At 39.8% G+C, this 22,588-nt stretch overlaps 1 protein-coding gene across 1 annotated transcript in view; it reads left to right on the top strand.

Annotated features, from left to right (window-relative positions):
* Positions 1-22,588, top strand: part of LOC109912952 (TNFAIP3-interacting protein 1-like) — a 66,903-nt gene that overhangs the window by 1,490 nt on the left and 42,825 nt on the right. The window contains exon 2 of the mRNA XM_048604486.1: positions 19,660-19,798. Coding sequence (XP_048460443.1) covers positions 19,676-19,798 — 123 coding nt within the window. The 5' untranslated portion in view covers positions 19,660-19,675. The remainder of the gene's footprint in view (positions 1-19,659; positions 19,799-22,588) is intronic.

The raw sequence follows: 22,588 nt of genomic DNA on the forward strand, positions 1-22,588 counted from the left end.
AAAATCATGAAGGGCATAGATAAGGTGAATAGCAGAGGTCTTTTCCCAAAAGTGGGGGAGTTCAAAACTAGGGGGTAAATGTTTAATGTAAGAGGAGAAAGATTTAAAAGGGACCTGAGGGACAACATTTTCATACAGGGGGTAGTTCGTATGTGGAATGAACTGCCAGAGGAAATGATAGATGCAGGTACAGTTACAACATTTAAAGACATTTAGACAGGTATGTGAATAGGAAAGATTTGGGGGCTGCAGGCTAAATGCAAGCAAATGGGACTAGTTTAGTTTGGGAAACTTGGTTGGCATGGACTAATTAGACTGAAGACTCTTTCCATGGTGTATGACTCTCTGACTCTATGTGCAAAATACATTGTCACTTGATGTTGATGTTTGATATCAAACAATTTACTAATATTGTTATAAAGTTAACAATAATTATCAATAGATTTTATAAGTTCAATATTTGTAGGAATAGAGTCTAGGAATACAAATCACAAATCATTAAAGATAGCAAAGCAGGTTAACAAAGCCATTAGAACTAAAATCAAAACATTGGGATTCATTCCTAGAGGAATAGAATTCAAAAGCTGTGGTGGCCGGATTGGTTGTTTAGTTTCTCAATATCATTTGAATACCTCTTGCTTCAATTAATAGGCGTTGAGCAATTCAGCCACAAAATGATTTTGAGAAAAAGTTATGAGACGGGCTGTTCAAAGTTTCAGTGAAAGGTGAATGTATTTTGCCACAAGAAAAACAGGAATGGTGTCTTTATGGTTTATTACTTTCCAGAGCCATGCAAATGAATTTACTTTATTCACTTGTGGTATGTGGGCATCACTAGCAGGGCCAGCACTTACTGTCCATCCCTAATTGACACTTGAACCGCTGCAATCCATGGACTGTTCGTAGACCCGCAATGCCATTAGGGAGAGAATTCCTGGATTTTGACCTTGCAGCATTGCTGTGCTGTAGCCAATCTTGCAAGATTGATCATTTTACAACATCTGTAGAAGCACTAGCGGTACTCAGTTGCAGCAAAATTCGCTGGTAAAACAGTTAATGTATTTTACAGCAATGATTAGTATATAAATCACTTTAATATATTTCCCAATTAATTCCCATAGCATGGTACAATTGCAATTTTTTTTCTTCTTTCAGTCTGTTTTATTCCACACACTAAGGGATATAAATTATTGGTGGGTGAAGATCCAGAATAGGGACATTCATTCAAAACATTTACCCTGATATCTAAAACAAGAGTAAATCAATGTAGAGTTCAAAAGAGGCCTACAAGGAATGGCTTTTTATACTTATACTCATTGCCATCAACCAATTCCAAATATTCAGTACCATTATGTATAAATTAGACATCAAATGTGTTTATTGGGAAGGGCAGACCTGACACCAGCAAACTGTTAGCCTTCTGCCGTTTGTATTTGAATCCGTCTTGGCCTTAAGTTGTGAAGAACACAATCTTGTTCAATACCATTTTGATTTTAACTGCTCTTTGATCTTTCCTGTGTTAGTATATTATTGACATCTAAAAGTCCACACATTGCTTTTCAACATAACCAATGGCAACAGAAAATAAATGCTTCGGTGAATTAGTGAAGATATGGTAAAATGGGAAATCAGTAATGAAGCAGATTCATATGACTCTATGGCATCCTAAAACATTTGAATAAAGCACCGAGCTGTTATTGAACAATACAGTTCAGTGCAATTGTACCATGCTTGTACTCGATATTAGGGCAAATGTTATGAACTAATGGGAGATTCAATCACCAGTAATTCATTTATCCACAGTTTTACATTGAATTTACAGGACCAGAAACAAGTCATTTGGTTAATAGGTCTATGCCGGTGTCTATGTCCCACAAACGATTCCTGTCATCCTTACACATCATTCCATCAATATAGCCTTCTCTTCCTTTTTCCTTTTATGTTCCAGTCTAGCTTCACCTTTAAAGTATCTACACTATTTGCAGCAATTGCTCCAACTTTCTCATCACCCTCTAGGTAAAGATGATTTTCATAAATTCCTTGTTGAATTCATTAGTGACTACGTTGTATCTGTGACCCTTAGTGGAAACATCCTCAGCCCATCTACCTTATCAAGCTCCACCACAATTCTAAAAACCTCCATCAGGTCACCTCTATATCCTCTTTTTCTAGAGACATGAATCAGTCTATTCAGTCCATCCTTACAATTGTACCATCAAGGTTTCTGCTACAGAAATGTAAACATTATTTTTTGCATTTTCTCCAGTGTGTGTGTTTTAGCAAAATGTATTTCAGCAGATAGTATTGCATTGTAAATGTAGTCTAACTGAGATTTTGAACTTTGCTTGCAGTGTGACAGGCTCGTTTCATCCCAAATCTCGGTAGCTCTGGGAGATGTCCAGCATAGGACAACATATGCAAAGTTTATAGTGTTGTTGGTTTTTAAATAAATATTTACAGTTTATTCCTCTTTTTCTGAGAAATACTAAACAGAAAATTTTAGTTTCTGCTTTTGTGTTCATCCTTTTGTCCCACACTGATAAGTACTGTAGACAGCATACTGAGGCACGTTAAGCATGCAATCTATTTATTTTTGGGACCCACTTTTTGATAGTTAGCAATAGGAAGCATATTTAATATACCCACTTTTTCAAAATTTTGGAGTCCAAGATCTGAGGTCCAGAAGCACATAAAAGCACATGGTACATTGCATAACATAAGGCAATGTGGGAAGCTAACTTGTGATGAATGTTATATGATGCCAAAGCAGTTACTGTGAAAAAGAGATATGTTTCACATTTAACTGTTATATTATCAACAAGGGTTTGAGCTGTAGGGAGCGGCTGAATAGGCTGGGGCTATTTTTCTTGGAATGTCAGAGACTGAAAGGTGACCTTATAGAGGTTTACAAAATCATGAGGAGCATGGATAGGGTGAATAGCCAAGATATTTTCCTAGGGTAGGGGAGTCCAAAACTAGAGGGGATAGATTTAAGGTGAGAGCATAAAGATTTAAAAGGGACAAGAGGAGCAACTTTTTCACTCAGAGTGTGGTACACGTATGCAATGAGCTGGCAGAGGAGATGGCGGAGGCTGGTACAATGACAACATTGAAGAGGCATCTGAATAGAAAGGGTTTAGAGGGATATGGGCCAAATTCTGGCAAATGGGACTAGATTTATTTAGGATATCTGGTCTGCATGGATGAGTTGAACCGAAGGGTCTGTTACCATGCTGTACAGCTCTGTAACTGTATGACTCTAAATCATTTTGACACAAGAGGTCTAGAAATTACTATTGACAATATTTCTTTGTTGAGTGCTTCATACATTTGTGTACCATTTTTTGGCTATCTTACAAAGCTGTTTACCTCTTAAAATAAGTGGATGAAGCCAACATTAAATAGTGAATAGAGGATTATGATATTAAATTAATAAACATCTATCTATTAATATTAGCAACAATAAGTTGTACATTACAAAAGTATTACATTGTAACCAAAGGAAAGTGCAGTATTTCATTCACGACTAATATAAAGTTGTTTACATGCCAGAAAATAACACCCTTGTTTATATATCCTTACAAAAATCTACTCCAGGATTCAAGAAAATGCATCGAACTAAGTAACAATATTACCATTTTTCAGAATAATACCACAGAGCTTTTGCTTCAATTTAAAAAAAACCCTGCGCATTATGTCAAATATGTTCACTTAGAAAATTGTCACCCCACCACTGGCTAAATCATAACATTTCTAAAACCATCTTATTAAGCCTTTTCTCCTCCAGCCAACATATGAAGAGTCCTGATTTTAAATGTTAAATTTCGCAAATGAGCAGCTGTAGCTTTTAATGTTGTCCAAAACACCAAATATAGAATGAGTGTCCAACATTCTAGATTCTTGTAATCGGTGAGGAAATAGTACAGTTGGAACTATACCACACTGGGCTGGCTCCATTTCCACTCTCTGAATATGAAGTTTATTCACTATTGCAAACTGGGGCATTATGCTCATTCAACTGACTAACAATTCTTCCAGATGTGGAACTTATTGAAGATTAAAATTTTAAAAATATTGTCACTATTTTTACAGTCAAGTGAAGAAATGTTTCATTCCATCAATATGTCTATTTATTTCTGTTTGTCATATCAGGAGCTGTATGCAGCTTACATATATATTGTCACTACCAGCTATTTTAGCACTATTAACAACCCTGACCATTCATTGATTCCATATTGCTTTATTTCACAAAAATCAACACCTTCTGCAACCTGTCTGGTATTTCCCTCCTTCAAGGAGAAATGGCTGGAGCAGTTACAGCACGTGCCAGTCTTATTTTTTTCAGCCACTGAGAGGCTGAAGTCGTCTTTGTGGCTAAATTCCTGTTTTAGTGCCCCAGGATTAAAAGTTGATGTGGTTGTAATACAGATATGATCAAGCTAAATTCAAATGCCTTATATTTTAAATAAGTGCTACCCCGGATGGGTTAGTTTTATAGCACAGTCAGAACTATAGCATCATTTCGGTTGCAGTGGGATTTCGTAAAGCAATTTCCTAAGAATTTAAAAATAAATCCATGTTTCATGACTTCCATTAGGCCTACCCGAACTAGTTGTAAAATCACTTTTGTGACTTCGACCAAGTTGGATAGGTAAACAATTAAACTCTCATTTCTGATGAGTATCCAAAGTGTTTCTTCAGATATGAGCATTGCAATGTTAATTTATCACAGGATTGTATGTGGCTTACTATGGAGAACAGTGATCCACAAACGCACCGCATACATATGGCACAGCTTGCAGACTCACTGTGCTTCGAATTTGTTGTGAAACGGTCAGTAGATGTGTCAACATATAATATTAAAGGTGACACACTGAAATATTCATTCTATCAGCTCTCAGCACAAATTGAACAAAATTTTATACATTGAGCCACATGAGATGAAATTATCATTTGGCAAAACACCCTAAACAGAGAACACAGTAGCAGTTTCATAAAGAATGTCTGACTAATAATTTCCACTTATTCCTTTTAGATATTTCTAAAGTGAAATATTTGAAAGAAATGCATGCACATTGATGTTTGGTATTCCCCTCCACCTACATCAGTTGCTCTTGGCCACTTCTTGACATAATAGATGATATATTCAGAAGTAGAAAAAGGTTGAGAATCAGGTTAAAGCTGCATTTTAAGAATATGTTCATTAGGTCCAATCAGAGACGTATTATGGCACAGAAGTATGCCATTCAGCCCATCATGTCTGCAACAATTCTCTGAGCAAAACGAGTCGAATGTTCATACATAAATTGAAACAGACCTTGTTTAATTGTTTTCATAAGATATGGCTCATCAAATGAGCATGCAATTTTCATTTACATGGTAAATATACAAGATGTAGAAAGGTGATTTTTTTGTAAATTAATAACAGATTTTTCAAAGCTGGTTATAAAAAGATAAAGTATACAAGTTGCAATGAACAGTTAAGCAATGTTCCTTTTGTAAAAATAAACTGGCAATTTTTGTTTTTTTCATTCACGGGATGAGGTCATTGCTGACCGGTGCAGCATTTATTGTCCATCCCCAATTGTCCAGTGGGCTGTTCAGAGTTAAACAAGTTGCTGTGGGGTCTGGAGTCAGACCAGGTAAGGATGGCATTTTCCTTCCACAAATAAACATAACTAGCACAGTGCATCTCTTGAGACTCCAACAGTTCATTCCCCTCCACAATAATCAAAGAAGAATGAATAACGTAAATCATTCTGATATACTCTTTTCTATTCTTCAAGTAACATTTGATTCAGGGACATTTCTGAGAGCAGAGGAAACTGGCAGCTGCAGTCCAAGTACTTTCCTGCTTTTCTGTTAAATTGAATGCGGCAGAATGTATGATTAAACTTACACATGCACCGATCTCCATTCACCAGTGTGGTTTCTAGCTAGATAAAAGCTCGTGGGACAGTCACTAATTTTTCCAAAAAGAAATACAAAGATATGATCATGGAAATATATCATATGGGGAAATACCACACTAATTTAGAAATCCCCTCAGAATTCTTTATAACAGCTTCCAAATATACATACCCAGCTCTTCATAAAATTTAGTTTTCCTTTATAATTAATAAATCATTTTTATTGTTTATTAAAATTGCATTTGAATAAAATAAAAGGAAGTAGTTTTTATTTTACTTAAAATTCAGTTAAAATTTTTCGCAAAATTATCTCTCTCAATCACCACAAATTATCTACTTCCTGCTGCCCCCTTGTCATTTTTAAGGGTGATATTTTTGTTTTAACAAAAGTTAGTGAAGGCTTTTCCTTCACTGTGGTTGATGGCCTAATAGTTAAATGATGAAAAATCTACACCTTTATTTAGGAGAAAGTGATTTTGTTAACAGATTAATAACTGTGGAAAAATTATCTCCAATTCTTCATCAAAGGACATATTTTTTGTGTTCTGCAACAGCCACTATTGTCTTCACAAAATAGAAGGACAGTAAAAACAGAGTCATAAAACAAATGGAGTATTAAGGTAGGGAGATTTTGCTAAAAATATTCAAGGAACTAGTTAGACCAATGCTGGAATACAGTGAACAGTTTTGGGGCCCTTATCTAAGGAAATATGAACTTGCATTGGAGGCAGTTCAGAGAAGGTGCATTAGGCTGATACCACGTATGAAGGGACTGTCTCATGAGGAAAGGTTGTGTAGATTGTGCTGTACTCATTAGAATATAGAAGAATGAGAGGTGATCTTATGGAAACATACAAGTCTCTTAGGGAATTTACAGAGCAGATGTGAAAAAGTTGTTTCCCCTTGTGCGAGAGTCTGGGACCAGAGGGCAGAATCTCAGAACAAGGAGGCAGCCATTTAAGACAGAGATGAAGATGAATTTCTTCTCTGAGGGTTATGAATTTGTGGAATTCTTTACTGCAGAGGCCTGTTGAGGTCGAATCATTATGAATAAGGAAGGCTAAGATAGAAATTATTTTTATTAGTAGGGGCATCAAGGATTCTGGGGAGAAAGCGGGAGAGCAGAGTTGAAGATTTAGATCAGCCATGATCTCATTGACTGGTGGAATAGACTTGATGGGCTGATTGGCCAACTGTTGCTCCTACATCTTATGGTCTTGTGTGAAGCGTTTGCTGCATTGCAATTTTAAAGTGCCTGATTTTTCAGGTCAATATGGGACCAATTTGATATTTATTCAACTTTTTTTTAACAATAATAGAACCCCAATATCACCTTAAGATGGGAGAGGGAATCTGTATCAGCTCCTTGGGCAGGTACAGCCAGAAAACACAAAAAGGCCTTTTCCGCACCCAGTTTAAAACTTTCCATTGTGGAGCCAAGAGCAACTGAAGCGTTTTCCTGGATGCCACGTGAAAAATGTAGGTCTGCTGTGTTCCATGTGGCTGCCTTGCCAGCCATGCCCTGCCCTTCACTCATTCTAGGCAGATGGTCAGCGGTGAGAGTGATCTGATAAAAATCTGTCTAAAAGTAATTTTTGGCTGTCTGTGAAAAGGGTGGACAATCAGATCACGTCAGCTTGCTAGCTTGTGAGACAAGTTAAAATGTCTCCCTAGGTGCAGCATTCCCTCTAAGCCTGAGTCTCTGACAGTTTATCTCCCCACTCGCCTGCATTCCCTTGTCATGGGCACATCAGTCATCATGCCTTCTACCTACAGAGGCTGTGCACTGGAGAAAAAGGCATGCTCTTAAAAGGTTTTGCCAGCTTAATGCGTCATGTTTCAGTTTGATGTAGATAGATGATCATTGCAGGGTAAGTAAGTCTTGTGGTGTCCATCCAAACAGAGGAATAAGCAGTATATCATTGAAATCCTTACTCATGATGCCGCCTGCAATAAACTCATCTTCCATCCTGATGTAAGGTGGTTAATTTGAAGGAAGTTCCTGCGATGGTTTTTAGATCTGATGCCTGAAACGGTAATTTATCTTAAATTTAGGAAAGAAGTATTCGCTGAACTGATAAACAATGCGTGTTTGTTCAACTTTGGCTTCCTTGCAGACATAATGTGCTCTGCAGGGAAAGGACAGAGATGTCACTAATGATTAGTGCTTTGAATGCATTTAAATTGAAACTGCATTCTGCAGCACTTACCAAGACTGGAGAGAATATGAGAAAAAAAACCGAAGGAAAAGGAAAATGGTTCCACTCCGAAAACTTCTGTGTGTGCCTGAGGAACCTAGCAGAGGAATTCAACAGGCAATTTAGGAATTAGATGAGACCATAAGAAATAGAAACAGGAGAAGGACATTCAGCTCCTTGAGCCTGCTCTGCCATTCAGTAGGATCATGGCTGATCAGACACTCCTAACATCCACTTTCCTGCCCTTTCCATGTAACCGTTGATTTCTCTACTGAACAAAAATCTATCTATGTCAGCTTCACACACGGACTGCCCACACAACTTTCTGTGGCGAGGAGTTCCAAAGACTCACAAACCTCTGAGAGAAAGTAAGAATTCTCCTCATCTCAGCCTTAAATTGGCATCATGTTATTCTGAGACAATGCCATGAAGGGAAACATTGTCTCAGCATTTACCCTTGTCAAGCCCATTAAGAATCCTATGTTTCATTGAGATCATGTGATGGAACAAATCGCCATTTTGTCTCAAATCCATGGCTTTAGGTATACATGGCAGAGGGGTCTACCAAATTCTGTCAGGTATTTGATTCACAAAGCAGTAGTATGATTAATTGTGCAAAATTATATTGAGCTAAAAGTGAGATCAAGGGACAGTGATTTTTGGGGACCCATAGAAAGAGAAAACTACCCAGTCATGCAGTCCTTTGCTTTTAAAGTTAAGGCTTACTTTGCCTCCACATACCTCTGTGAGACAGCGTTCTCCCAAAGGAAGACCATGAAGGCCAAGTACAGGCCTCACTGATAATTGTGTACAACCAGTTGTCTCAAATTACAACACAGAATCAAAGCACTGGCTATGTCAATTACAGGTGTCACACTGAAACTTGGTGATTAGAAGATAAAAGTGAATAATTATATGTAATTGATTTCAGATTTATATGACCACAAAAATAAACTGAATATTCATTTTTTTAGGGGTAGATCCTGACTTACACTTAAATTCAAAACATGATTGGAGACCACTGCTCGAAGCTGATTTGGTTCATGGCTATGTAATAGTCCAGAATTTATCACTTAGGGGATAAGCAGGCCCCTCACAAGAGTGTTTTGTTAAGATGTACTTATGTGTTGATGCAGGGCAATCTTAATGGTACAGTGCAGAGCAAAAAGCAGGCCATAGACAGCAAAGCTGATTATAGAGAACACCATTGTATGTTTGTGAACATTAATGAAGAAGGGAAGCAAGAAATAGTAGTGCTGTTTTGACATATAGAATAATCAATCTTCACATTTTTTAATCAATTCTTCTTTAGAGACAGTTTAACGTAATGAGTTATTTATGGCCTTGTAAAAAAATTATTGGCTTTTAGTATTAATTAATGATAAATTTAAGTCATCACTGTTGAACAACACACTTCAGTGTGTTTAGTGGTCTTAGAGAGGTTTATAAATTTATGAAGGGCATAGATAAGGTGAATAACCAAAGTCTTTTACTAGGGTGGGGGAGTTCAAATCTAGAGGGCAGAAGTTTAAGATGAGAGGGGAAAGATTTAAAAGGGATCTGAAGGGCAACATTTTCACACAGAGGGAGGTGCGATATATGGAATGAACTGCCAGAGGAAGAGGTAGATACGGGTACAATTACAACATTTAAAAGACATTCGGATAGGTACATGGATAAGAAAGGTTTAGAGGGATAAAGGCCAAATGTAGGCAAAAGGGACTAGTTCAATTTAGGCAACCTGTTCAGCATGGATGAGTTGGGCTGAAGGGCCTCATTCCATGCTGTATGACTCTATGACTATACTGCCTTGGGTTGGTACAATTGTTGTGATGTTACTGGATTAATAATCTAGTTCACAAAATGTTCACCAGAGACATCAGTTCAAATTCCACTAAAGCAGCTGGGGAGTTTAAATTCAATGAATTTTAGAAAGCTGGAATGAAACACTAATGGCAGTAATGCTGACTGAGTTTTTGTAATAAACCTACCCAGTTTATTACTGAGCTTTCGGGAAAGGAAACCCATTGTTCCTACCTAGCCTAACCCATTATGTCAATTTCCAGAGCAATGTGGTTGACTTTGAAATGGCCCAGCAAACCACAACAAAAGAACAGCATAAAGAAAACTGGATGCACAACCCGGACAAAACAGACTTTATTTCCTTAATTATGAGATACTTTGCTTGTGGGTCATTGCCAGAATGGCAGTTTGCCTGCATTGTTACAGATTTATTTGTTTTAAATGAACTTAATCATTTGGAGCTAGCAAAGCCAGGCATTCCTACTGAAGCATTCATCAATAAAGTACGACAATTCTCACTGATTTATCTGTAAGGTGTACTCATGTTTTGAGTTTTATCTCTAAATGTTGACAGATCCAACCAATGGGGAAGTTTCCTAATTGGCTCTAAGTATATTCTTAGCTCATTCTACCAACAACTGAAAGCTATGGTATTTCTCTCTTTCACAAACAATGGCTAATCAGTCAGTTCTTATCACTGGTAAATGTTAAGTTAAACATTGAGATATAGAGACTAACTCTGTTGAAGAGATATTATGCATTTCTTATTAATTTCTTCCAAAATAAAATCTCCATTTCAAACTATAGCGTTTGCAGAGGCACTGGCCTCTGTATTCTTTCACTGCTGGGGTCTGCATGCTCAGGGGTTGATAAGCTGGTACTAGGATTTTGGGAGATCCTGAATTTCTCCATTTCTTCTTCTTTCGAAGGCATTCGTTGACATTTGACTATTCAAAATATCCATTACATCATGTACTGATCCTTTGGAACTTTAGGTATGAAAACTTATACTGAAGATGTTTAATGTCCATGATTATACTTCTGACTCTAAACCAGCAATCTCCTATGTTCCACACAGATTTATATTTTGTCCAGATTCTTATCAAAACCATTCTTGGTTTAACTTAACTTGATTGCTCGATGCTGTGATTGACTAGTTTGATCTTACCATAGGCGTAACTACTCTGAAAGCACACCTAAAGCTGATCCTTTGTACCTTTGCAACTTTGCTATAAAAGAATGTCATTCACCATGTTAAATTTTGCTTTTTTTTTCCTTGCACATGGTAACCATTGCTATTGGTTATGATCATTGTTGCCAATGTTATATAACAACTGCTCAACACAATCATGTAAATTTTTTCTCTCCCACATATAAATGGAGGCATTCATCCGTTATGTATAAGCATTATTCAAATAGTAGGAATAAATCAGTTATCAATATGTTTTGTATGCATATGATAATATCATTGCTTTCAATTTCTGGTGTTGTGGAATTTTAAAATTTCCCCAAAAAGATCTCTTCATATATTTCAATCCTCACTCTGCGCACCCTGTATTTTTATTGGCAGTTATGTTCCATTCAAGTATGTATCCAGCTGCTTTAGCTGTTCTGATAGTTTGTGACATTTATATTATGACCTCTTTGGACAAGTTGATCAAGAAACTTATTTTCCAAATGTTTGTGACAACAACTGAGACAGAAGAATAGGGAACTGAAAAAGAATCTGAAGCAGCCTTTTCATGTTGTCATGTGGGTAGAAATTCAGGTTACTGGCTAAGGCAGAAACTATATCAAAATTATTGTGTGACATGACCTGTTGCTGTTTTGTAATTTCTATGTATTGTTGGCATACTACAAGCAACCCATCATAGTTATAGCCAAATCTATGTCAGAGTAGTCAAAGCAACATATTTTCCGTGAAAATACTAGTATAGAAATAGCTTAGAAATTCAAAGGCACTGCAATTGTTATTGTCAGGTTCAAAATGGGCATCCAGATATCTAAGATGCTGGCTATTCATGCTCAATACACATTAGAACTATGATATTGTAAAAGACAGAGAAAAAGCACCCCTAGCTGCACCTAAAACAATCATTGGGCCCTAATAGGGACCCCATGTTGGAGGCTTCCTTTGAAAATTGGGGGAGGTGGAGAAGAAGGCTTTATCTTTCAGGCTGATGCATTCATAGAAACGTGGTCCATACATAGATAAGTCAGGGGTCATCAAGCTTCAGAAATAAGAACTTACTGAATATGGAACTGGGGCTTGCAGGAGGATTCCTCTTGGTTTCACTGCATTGCCATACAACTGTTGTCATTCCCATATTGTCCCTTCCCCTTCTCCTTTCACTTTCCTCGATCATCCTTCAACACAGCCCTCCCCTCACTCTGATCACTTCCCTCTCTGTCCAAGTAGGGCTGTGGGTTCTTTGTGCAACCATCCAAAATTGCAGACAAACTACCTTGGGTCATGCAGCAGGCATCCACTGCTCAGCAGTTCCATGTAAATCATCTTAAAAGCCCAGCATTGTTCATTTTAATAATTTAGCAAAAGTGCTAAAGCATGTCAGCCAAGTTCTTGTATATTGCACAGTGAAGAAAGAGTTTAAGTGTTGGCCAGGAATCTCAACAGGGATTTTCCCAGAAGAAAGGTCAGTAATATTTAAATTTGAGCACTTCCTGTTTAAATTGAACAGAACTTTGTGTACAGAGAAAGTCTTGCAGTCTTTTGTTTCAGTGGGGACGGAAAGAGTAAGTGTTCATCTTCGTCTTCATTCCTCTGTATCTGTGTAATCTTCCCTTCTCCTTCCTCTCTGCCTATTTTATATCTATTCACCCTGATATTTGCCTCTTCAACAATCACATTGACAGTTGTTGCTGGTTGTGAACAACTGGGCAAACTGAGCATTAAGCACATACAACTTGGCAAAGTTCGCATTTGAGGTGGCGGAGAAGAAGGAATGTGTGCATAGGAGGCAAAAACAGAAATTGCTGGAAAATCCCAGCAGATCTGGCAGCATCTGTGGAGAGAAATCCAACTTAACGTTTCGGGTCCAGTGACCCTTCTTCAGAATGCAGTTGTGTAAGTGGTTCTAGCATGTACTCTGTATGCTTTACTTGTCAGTCTGAGGGACAGCAAACCAGATGAGGTGTATAATCGATAAGCAATCCTATAACCCTTGCTTTGCACCACAACTCCCAGTGTCTTTTTTTAAGTATTCATAAAATTCTATTATGCACTTCAGATGTGTGAGGACTCTGGTAACAAGGTGAATTGCTAGACTTGTCCTGTCTTTAGTGTGAGACATTTTACAGTGCATTTAACAGTGTACCGGTTACTGAAAGACAACATAGCGTGGTGCTAGTTATCACAGATCATTATCCTGCATAATTACTGAAGAAAGATAATTTATCAATATGGTCTGAAACTAATTACCCAGAGTGGGGAGTCTAAACGGTCTTTAGAGATAGTAGAAAAAGTCCTGAATTCAAGTACCGTATCTGCTTATTCTAACCTCTGAAGATTGTGGTAGTTGATGCGTCTTGCAAAAGAAAACTTTAATAACTGATGTCTGCCAGAGACATTGTGTAGGCTTATTCAGTTACTTGTGACTCAGTGTTGAGTCAATCTTCTTTGTTATGCATGTTATATCGCTGCCAAATTTACGATATTATTGCCTACCTCAAGCCTCAGGACAAAAAAAAGGACATAATGAACATCAATCAAATGTGCAAAAAGCTGCACATTTTAGTTTTAATGGGATGGGCTTTGGGTACACAGCCAACTCTTTGTCTGAAACAATGTAAGCAGAAGCAATATGGTTAATCTGTACAGTGCACTTGTTGCCGGTGACTTTATGGGGATCTGAGCATGTGTGAGTTTTCTTCACGTGCATATCTGAATCTGGTTTATTTAAGGCTGTGCCCTTTTTTTCTTAATCAGTATCCATTCTACATATGTGTGTTGTCATGTTATTATGCAAATAAACACAGTGAGACCTGCTATCATCCACTGACCCTCAATGCAAGGCTGAGGCCTACTCAGGATTGTGCGTTTATTCTGTGATTAAATAGGACAATGCTCAAGCCCTGGATCTTTGAGCACATGAAAAAGGGTGGCCCACAAGGTAGTCAGATACAGAGTGCTCCCTTGTCTTACCTTCTCTCTGTCACTTGGCCTCATCATAGGCATTTGGACGTTAAACATGGTGCAGCTCGATGGGCAAATTGTCACCATTCTGGACAATTAGAAGCAAACCCCTCCCATTAACGTCAGTGCTGCTTCTGCCTCTCAAGGAGAGCTTCAGAATGTCTTTGAAGTATTTTCTTTATCCTCCTCTTGAAGACTAGACATTTTAATGTTGCAAAAAAAGGAGGCCTTTTTCCACTATCCAAAGTTTTCAAGGTTAATTTTCACAGGGGTTTGGCTTGAACATTTGTGGAGCCGCTTTGAAAAGGAAGTTGCATTTGTTAGACAGTCCTCATAATAAATCTGGAGGTTGCAGTGAAGACATTTTTGATGGATTTTCTCTAGCGCTCGTACGTGTTGTTGATGCACAATCCAGGTCTCGCTGCAGTACAGGAAAGTGGCGATGGCAACTGTATTGTATATCTGTGTTGACTTCTGATGGATTTTCATGTCAAATTCTTCCTGCAATACTTGTACAAAACTGAGCTGGTGTAGCTGATCTCATGTTGGATCTCCTAAGCTGTGATAATACGGTAAACACATTAGTTGATAAGACTGTAGAACTGTAAAATTACAAAGTTCAAGGGATACATACATTTCATTGACATAGAGGTAGGATTGCAGATAACAGCAGACATGTCAAACATCCACTCTGGATGTGGTTAGTCAACATTTTAGAGATGAACACTGAGAAATTCAGATGTAACCACGTGTACTTTTATAGGACTAAAAACATATGAATTATCAAGTACAAAAGTGTTTCAAGTTAACCTAAATGCATAACTTTTAATGCAAGAATTTTTTAAAAATTCTAAATCCTAAATCCTTACAGTGCTTGATCAGTGTGACAGATGGGAAGAAAGATTCATCATTCAGAAGAAATGTGTAAACTCCAATACACGTGGTGCTCACATTCCCTTAGATTTTTTTTTAAAGAAATAAATGTTATGAAAGGGATGTCACAAGAAATACTTTATTGATAGGGAAATAAGAGTAAGAAGATGATGTTGAATTTGTACGAAACATTTGGTAGCCCTCGGCTGGACTATTATGTGCAGTTGTGGGTGCCACGTTATAGGAAAGAGTGCAGAAGCAATTTACAAGAATGGTTTCAGGACTGAGAAACTTCAGTTATGAGGATAGATTAAAGAAGATGGGACTGTTCTCCTTGGAGAGAAGAAGACTGCTGGGGGATTTGATGGAGGTATTCAATATCATGAGTGGGCTGGATAGATGAAGATAGGAGAAACTGATCCCCTCCCACTGAGGGCTACTGTTATGTAGGTGGGATTAGGTGGTTCTGTATGAAAGTTCAGGTCAAATTTGAGTAGTTTCCCTTTTTTGCTGCTATTGGTTAGCTTTTCGTGGCTTGGAATGTACCTGGCAGTGTTTTTGGCACCAGCAATAATCAATCCAAGGCATATTGTGATTTGGAAAATACATGTTCCTAACAAGAATTGACAGGGAATCAAAGAACTTTGTACCTTACAATATGCAGATTCCACTGCACATTAGACTGAATCTTCGGTATGAAATAAAGGTGGGTGAGGGTGACATCTCCACACAAGAAGCTCTTAACTTTTACTTAGCTTTCAAAGCATTTTAAAACACAGATCCAATGCAAGGTATTGCCTCCAGAAAAAGAAGCTAGAGGCTGACAATTGAAGTGCAGCAGGAAATGAGACTCAACCAAAATAAGTCATAGTTCTGAAAAACATCATCACCTACAGCTGACAGTGGCAGATCCTGGTGAATATGTGGGAGGAAGTTCCTGATCTATACCTCAGATTATTACTGATAAAAATCAATATCAGAAATTTCTTATGTGTTGGTACAGCCAGTTTGAAAACAAAATTAAATTTTCTGAACACAAAATGGAACTGATCAGTATTTCTTGACAAGTTGACAACTGTGATGTTAATTAAAAATGACAAACAAGTTTTCAACTCTGCAATGGGCAGCATTTATTGCCAATAAAGCAGTAACTCATGATCCATCTGTACAAACTGTATAAAAAATGTGTTGTAAAGGGAGTGCCTCAGTCTCACATTCTCCATTAAATGTATCATCACAATTAGAAGCGTAAGCATAAGAACATGGAAGGCTAAGAAATAGATGCTGGAATATGCCATGTGGCTTTTGAGTTTCCCCTATATTCAAAAACAGATCATGACGAATTCTCCACCTCACTTCCTCAATCCTACATTTTGTCGTATCCCTGAATTATATAGTACTCAAAAATCTGTTGAGTCTATTTTTTAATGCTCTCAATAACAGAACATCTACAACATTCTTTGACAGAAAATTACAAAAATTCACAACCCTTTGAATAAATTTCTCCTCATCTTGGTCCTAAATCACTGACATCTTTTTCTAACAAAGTAACTCATGTTTTAGATTACCCAGGCAGTGGGAACATCCTCTCATAGCCATTCTTGGGTTGAGAAGATTAACCCATAATAAAGGACTAAGCAAGTTTGTCCAAGTCTCCCTCTTAGAGGTTGGAAGAGTGAAATGTAACCTCATTGAAGCATACCCATTTCTAAGGAGCTTTACAGGGTAGACACTCGGCTAGGAAATCTGGATCATGGACACAGCCAGTTAGGAGACCAGCACCATTGCTGCTGTTCCATTGAGGATGATAGCTTGCCTCTCTGAACTGCTGGTTCAAACAGTGGGCAATTATTTTAGCAACATCTATAACACCATTGGCAGATGTGGCCGTAGATGAGGCTGCAAGAAGGCGGAGAGTACTTTCACGTTGAAATGCCCTCAAAGTACAGGGAAGACACTTTCTTAATGGGCTGTGTCCTCAGCGAGGGCCAAAACCTCCAACAATAGCGCCAGAGCCACAGGAGCAGTCACTGTTGATAAGATGCTCCTGCACCAGCCTTTGAACATCTTGAAAGTCCCCTAGATGAAGTCACTAGGAGACTGCCTAAATATCACTGGTAATCTCCCATAAAGCAGGGGGCAGACCTGTAAAATGCGAGTACTTGAAATAATTGACTGCCTGTCTGATCAGTGGAATTGTTGCCTTTGGAAATAGTTTATGGTGATGAGAAAGTGCCAAGCATTGACTGTCAATTTCCAACCCTCATACCTCCAAGCAATTCTTCAGAGGGCTGGTAAAATCTTGCAATTTGTTGCACTTCTGTGAGTGAAAATATATTCTCCTTTCAGCAAACAAGCCAAAACCGTGCACCATCCTCCAGCTGTGACTTCACTAACGCTCTGTCTAAAAATTCTTTACTCTAATGCTCCAATTCCCCTGTTACAACTGATATGGCCAATATGGCAATGAGCCAAAGGGAACTACCTGCATTGTAGAAGGCCCACTGGGACTGAGTGCCCATGAGGCACTAAACTGACGGGCATTGTGCCTACCCCAGGAATTGAGATCCCAAGACCTGAAATCCTGTCCCGAGAGCGGCCCACAATTCAGATACCAGGTCCTCTCTGTTGACCAACAGCGCTACCAGGATCAGTGGCTGTGGCCAGTAATGCTTTTACCAGAGGCTTAGAACAATGAGGGACCTAGGGCACATTCAATGAGAGTGGGACATGGTCTCCAAAATTGTAGCTGGATGCATGAATTCTCATCCACAGATTCTGAAATGACAATGCAAGTGCAGGGTTCAGATTCTAACGCTGGATATCTATAGGAGTTGGAGTTTGGCTAGGATGCAATTTGGGAGATTAAGGAGATTACTAGAGGCCAAGCTTAAACAAAAGTATGGATTGGGTTCCAGTGGTTGTAAGATTGTGCTGAGACAGAAGCAGGCAATATTTTAGGGGTGGAAGTATGCAACCATGATGATGGACTAGTTGACGTTCAGCTCCAGTTAAGCATCGGCGTAAAGTAGAGTATTTTTGACATATGTAGAGATTTTTTTAAAATTCATTCACAGGTCGTGAGCATTGCCGGCTAAGCCAGTATTTATTGCCCATCCCTAATCACCCAGAGGCAGATAAGAGTCAACACATTTTTGTGGGTCTGGAGTCACATGTAGGCATGTAGGTCAGACCAGGTAAGGACATCAGATTTCCCTTCTAAAGGACTTCTGTAGCCCCTATTCTCACAGTAATGCTACTAAAAATGAGCAAGGAGATGAGAAATAAGTGAGCATCCTGTGGATTTCGGGAATGATATTCTGGGTGGTAGCTATCGTATTATAGTCAGGCAGAGCCAACTGAGTTTTGTGAAGGAAAATCGGGCCTGACAAATAGGATTATAGTGTTTTTTTGAGAATATACCAAGCTGGGTGGATAATGGGAAACCAATAGATGTTGTGCATTTGAAATTCCAAAAGATATTCAATAAAGTTTGGTCTCCTTATATAAAGGAGTGATACACTTGTATATCAAACAGTTCAGGGAAGGTTCACAAGGCTGATTCTGGGATGAAGGGACTGTCTTGTGAGGAAAGGTCGAGCAACATGGACTCATACCCCTTTGAGTTTCAAACAAGAAGATTTGGTTTTATTCAACGATACAAGATCCTGAGAGGACTTGACAGCGTAGGTGCTGGGAGAACATTTCCTCTTGTGGGGGAATAGAAACATGGGAATTAAGAGCAGGAGCAGGCAATCCAGCACTTTGAGCCCACTCTGCCATTTAACATGAACACGGCTGATCTTATTCTGGTCTCAACTCCACTTTATAAAAACCGAAAGAACTGCGGATGCAGTATTGAGGAAGTGTCACTCGACCCGAAACGTTAACTCTGATTTCTCTCCACAGATGCTGCCAGACTTGACTGAGCTTTTCCAGCAATTTCTATTTTTGATTCTCATGTCCACTTTCCTGCCTGCTCCCCTTTTATCCCGATACCATCAGAAACATATCAGTTTCTTTTTTTGAATCTGTTGATTGATTCTGCCTCCGCTGCACTCTGAGACAGTGAGTTCTACAGGTTCACAACCCTCTGAGAGAAGTAGTATCTAAAATCTAGAATGGGGGGCAGGGTGCAATTTAACAACAAAGTGGCTCCTATTTATGATATGGATGGTTTTGAATTTCTTCTCTCAGACCGTCATTTTGCATTCTGTTCCACAGAGTGCAGCAGAGTCTATGAATATATTCAAGACTCAGTTGATATAGATTTTCAATCTGCAAGGGAGTCACGGAGCTAATGTCACAATCAGATCAGCTATGGTCCTATGGAATTGTGAAGCAGGCTTAATGGGCCGCATCGCCCATTCCTGTCTCCTATTTCTTATGATCTTGAGTGGGTAAGGAAAAGCCATTGCAGAAGACATGTGGACTGTATTGGGCCTGAGGGAGATGGAGTCACGAAAGTGTGACATTATCAAATTGGCCACAAAGGAGGGACAGCCGAGGTGAATGCATCAGCTAAAGGACAATGAGAGATTGAGATAGGGATAATGCATCATAGTCAAGATTGTAATCGTGAACTAAATTAAGGCAGTCTCATCATTGCAAGTGCAATAGAAACCTAAAGAGAGTCAACAGTGTAATTGCAGGAAAGATACAGTCTGAACTGAACAACAGGGACAAGGCTCCCATGGTTTCACTGTCACATTTGTATTTACAGGCACACAACTGTCGACATGAGTACTGATACACAAAGCCGCAGTGAGAATGAAAAGAACGAAAACATGGAACAGAAATTTGAAATTGTCCCCAAGCATCAGTGGATTAACAATAATAAAGAGAGCCCTGAGATGCAGAAGGTGAGTGGTTCACTTCAGCATCATCACCAGGAAGCTGAAACGGAGAACACCCTCTAGGAAGCAACTGAATAAAACTCCAGTCAGAGCTTCCTGGTTTTAAGAAATCTCTGAATGCACACTGCACACATTTCCTTTTATAACACGTCCCCTGTTGTACAGGAAATAGATGATGTGACAAAATTGTTCCTGTCATATGGTCTTTTGAAACCTACTGAAAAACATCATTTGAAAATACTGTGGCTTTGGTAAGTCATATAATTGATATATTTCACAGCGTTCTGTCAACACAATAACCGAATCTAATCTTCGGTCAGCTCAGATGAGTAAATGCAGTCAGATATTGTCAGCAGCTTGGTAAACAATGTTATCTGCACTTAGGGACAATTTACAAATAACGCTCAAAATAGGCAGAGTTTGGCAGACCAGCAGTTCAGCTCCCAAAATTGCGAATGGATCTTTTCAATCTTCTGGACTGCTTGCAAAATCTGCCCTTGAATATGTTAGGTATAAGGGCCCCTTACCTAACAGCAGCCTATTTTGCCTCAATGGAGGACTACACCCACATACTTTGAAACATGGTTGTTTGGCTGAAAATTCCTACAGTATGTTTGTGGTGCAGGCAGCTGGCGCTTGCTGGAATGTGAGATTGATGTGTCATTGTGCTGGATAGCAGGATGTCCATCTCCTGGACTGATTGCTACTGACTGTGTGTGCGTGTGTCTGGGTGTATGTGTGTCTAGGTGTGTGTGTCTGGGTATGCTTGAGACACATAGTTTGTATGAGAAAGGATCTGTGTGAGAGTCCATGTGTGTGAGTGTGTGTGTGTGTGTCTGTCTGTCTGTCTGTGTGTCTGTGTGTGTCGGGGTATCTGGGTGAGTGTGTCTGGGTGTCTGTGTGTCTGTGTGTGTGTCTGGATGTCTATGTGAGAGTGTGTGTGTGTGTGTGTGTGTGTGTATGTGTATGTCTGGGCGTGCTTCAGAGAGAGTGTATATATGAGAGAATCTGTGTGTGCGTGTCTAGGTGTGTGTGTGTGTGTGTGTGTCTGTGTGTCTGGGTATGTCTGTGTGTGTCTAGGAGTCTGTGAGTGGTGTATGTGTGTGTGTATGGGTGTCTGGGTATCTATGTGTGTGTCTAGGTGTGTGTGTGTGTGCACGCGTGTGTCTAGGTGTGTGTCTGGGTGTGTATGTGTCTGGGTATGTCTGTGTGTGTTTGGGTGAGTGTGTCTGGGAGTCTGTGTGTGTATGGGTGTCTGTGTGTGTGTGTGTCTGTGTGTGTGTCTGGGTGTCTGTGTGTGTGTGTCTGGGTGTCTGTGTGTGTGTGTCTGGGTGTGTGTCTGTGTGTGTATATGTATGTATATCTGGGCATGCTTGTGAGACAGTGTATGTATGAGAGAGGATCTGTGTGAGAGGGCATGTGTTTGTGTGTGTGTGTTTGTGGGTGGGTGTGTGTGTTTGTGGGTGGGTGTATGTGTGTCTATGTCTAGGTGTGTGTGTGTCTGGGTGTGTGCATATATCTGGATGTGTCTGTGTGTGTGTGTGTGTGCGTGTGTGTGTCTGGGTGTGTGTGTGTGTGTCTGTGTCAGGGTGTGTGTGTGTGTGTGTGTGTGTGTGTGTGTGTTGAGGTGTGTGTGTGTTGAGGTGTGTGTCTGAAAGTGTGTGTGTGTGCGCGTGTGTCTGGGTCTCGGTGTGTGTCTGGTTGTGTGTCTGTGTCTGGGTGTGTGTGTGTCTGGGTGTCTGTGTGTGTGTGTGCCTGGTGTGTGTGCGTGTGTGTGTGTGTGTCAAGGTGTGTGTGTGTGTGTGTCGAGGTGTGTGTGTGTGTTGAGGTGTGTGTGTGTGCGTCTAGATGTGTGTGTATCTATGTATATCTGGGCGTGCTTGAGAGACAGTGTATGTATGAGAGAGGATCTGTATGAGAGTGCATATGTGTGTGTGTTTGTGGGTGGGTGGGTATGTGTCTATGTCTGGGTGTGTGTGTGTGCTTGAGAGACAGTGTATATATGAGAGAGGGTCGGTGTGAGATTGCATGTGTTTGTGTCTGGGTGTCTGTGTATGTGTGTGGATCGAGGTGTGTGTGTGTGTGTCTGGGTGTGTATGTCTGGGTGTCTCAGTGTGTGTTCAGGTGTGTGTGGGTCTGGGTGTGTGTGTGGGTCTGGGTGTGTGTGTGTGGGTCTCTGGGTGTGTGTGTGTGGGTGGGCATGTGTGTGTCTGGGTGAGTGTGTCTAGGTGTGTCTGGGTGTCTGTGTGTGCGTATGTGTGTGCGCGTGTGTGTGTCTGGGTGACTGTGTCTGGGTGTCTGTGTTTGTCTGGGTGTCTGTGTGTGTGTCTGCATGTCTGGGTGTCTGTGTGTGGTTGTGTGTGTGTGTCTAGGTGTTTGTCTAGGTGTGTGTCTGGGTGTGTGTGTATCTGCATGTGTGTGTGTGTCTGGCATGCTTGAGAGACAGTGTATGTATGTGCGCGTCTAGGTGTGTGTGCATCTGGGTGTGTGTCTGCTTGTCTGGGTATCTGTGTGTGTGTCTTTGGGTATCTGGGTGTGTGTGTCTGGGTGTGACTGTGTGTGTCTGGGTGTGTGTGTGTCTAGGTGTGTGTGTGTGTCCGGGAGTCTGGGTGTCTGTGTGTGTGGGTGTATGTGTGTATGTCTGGGCGTGCTTGAAAGACAGTGTATGTATGAGAGAAGATCTGTGTGAGAGTGCATGTGTGTGTGTCTGGGTGTCTGTGTGTGTGTGTGTCGAGGTGTGTGTGTGTGTCCAGGTGTGTGTGTGTGTCTGGGTGTGTGTTTGGGTGTGTGTGTGTG

This window comes from Rhincodon typus, chromosome 1, assembly GCF_021869965.1.
Source record: "Rhincodon typus isolate 14 chromosome 1, sRhiTyp1.1, whole genome shotgun sequence".
Taxonomy (NCBI): domain Eukaryota; kingdom Metazoa; phylum Chordata; class Chondrichthyes; order Orectolobiformes; family Rhincodontidae; genus Rhincodon; species Rhincodon typus.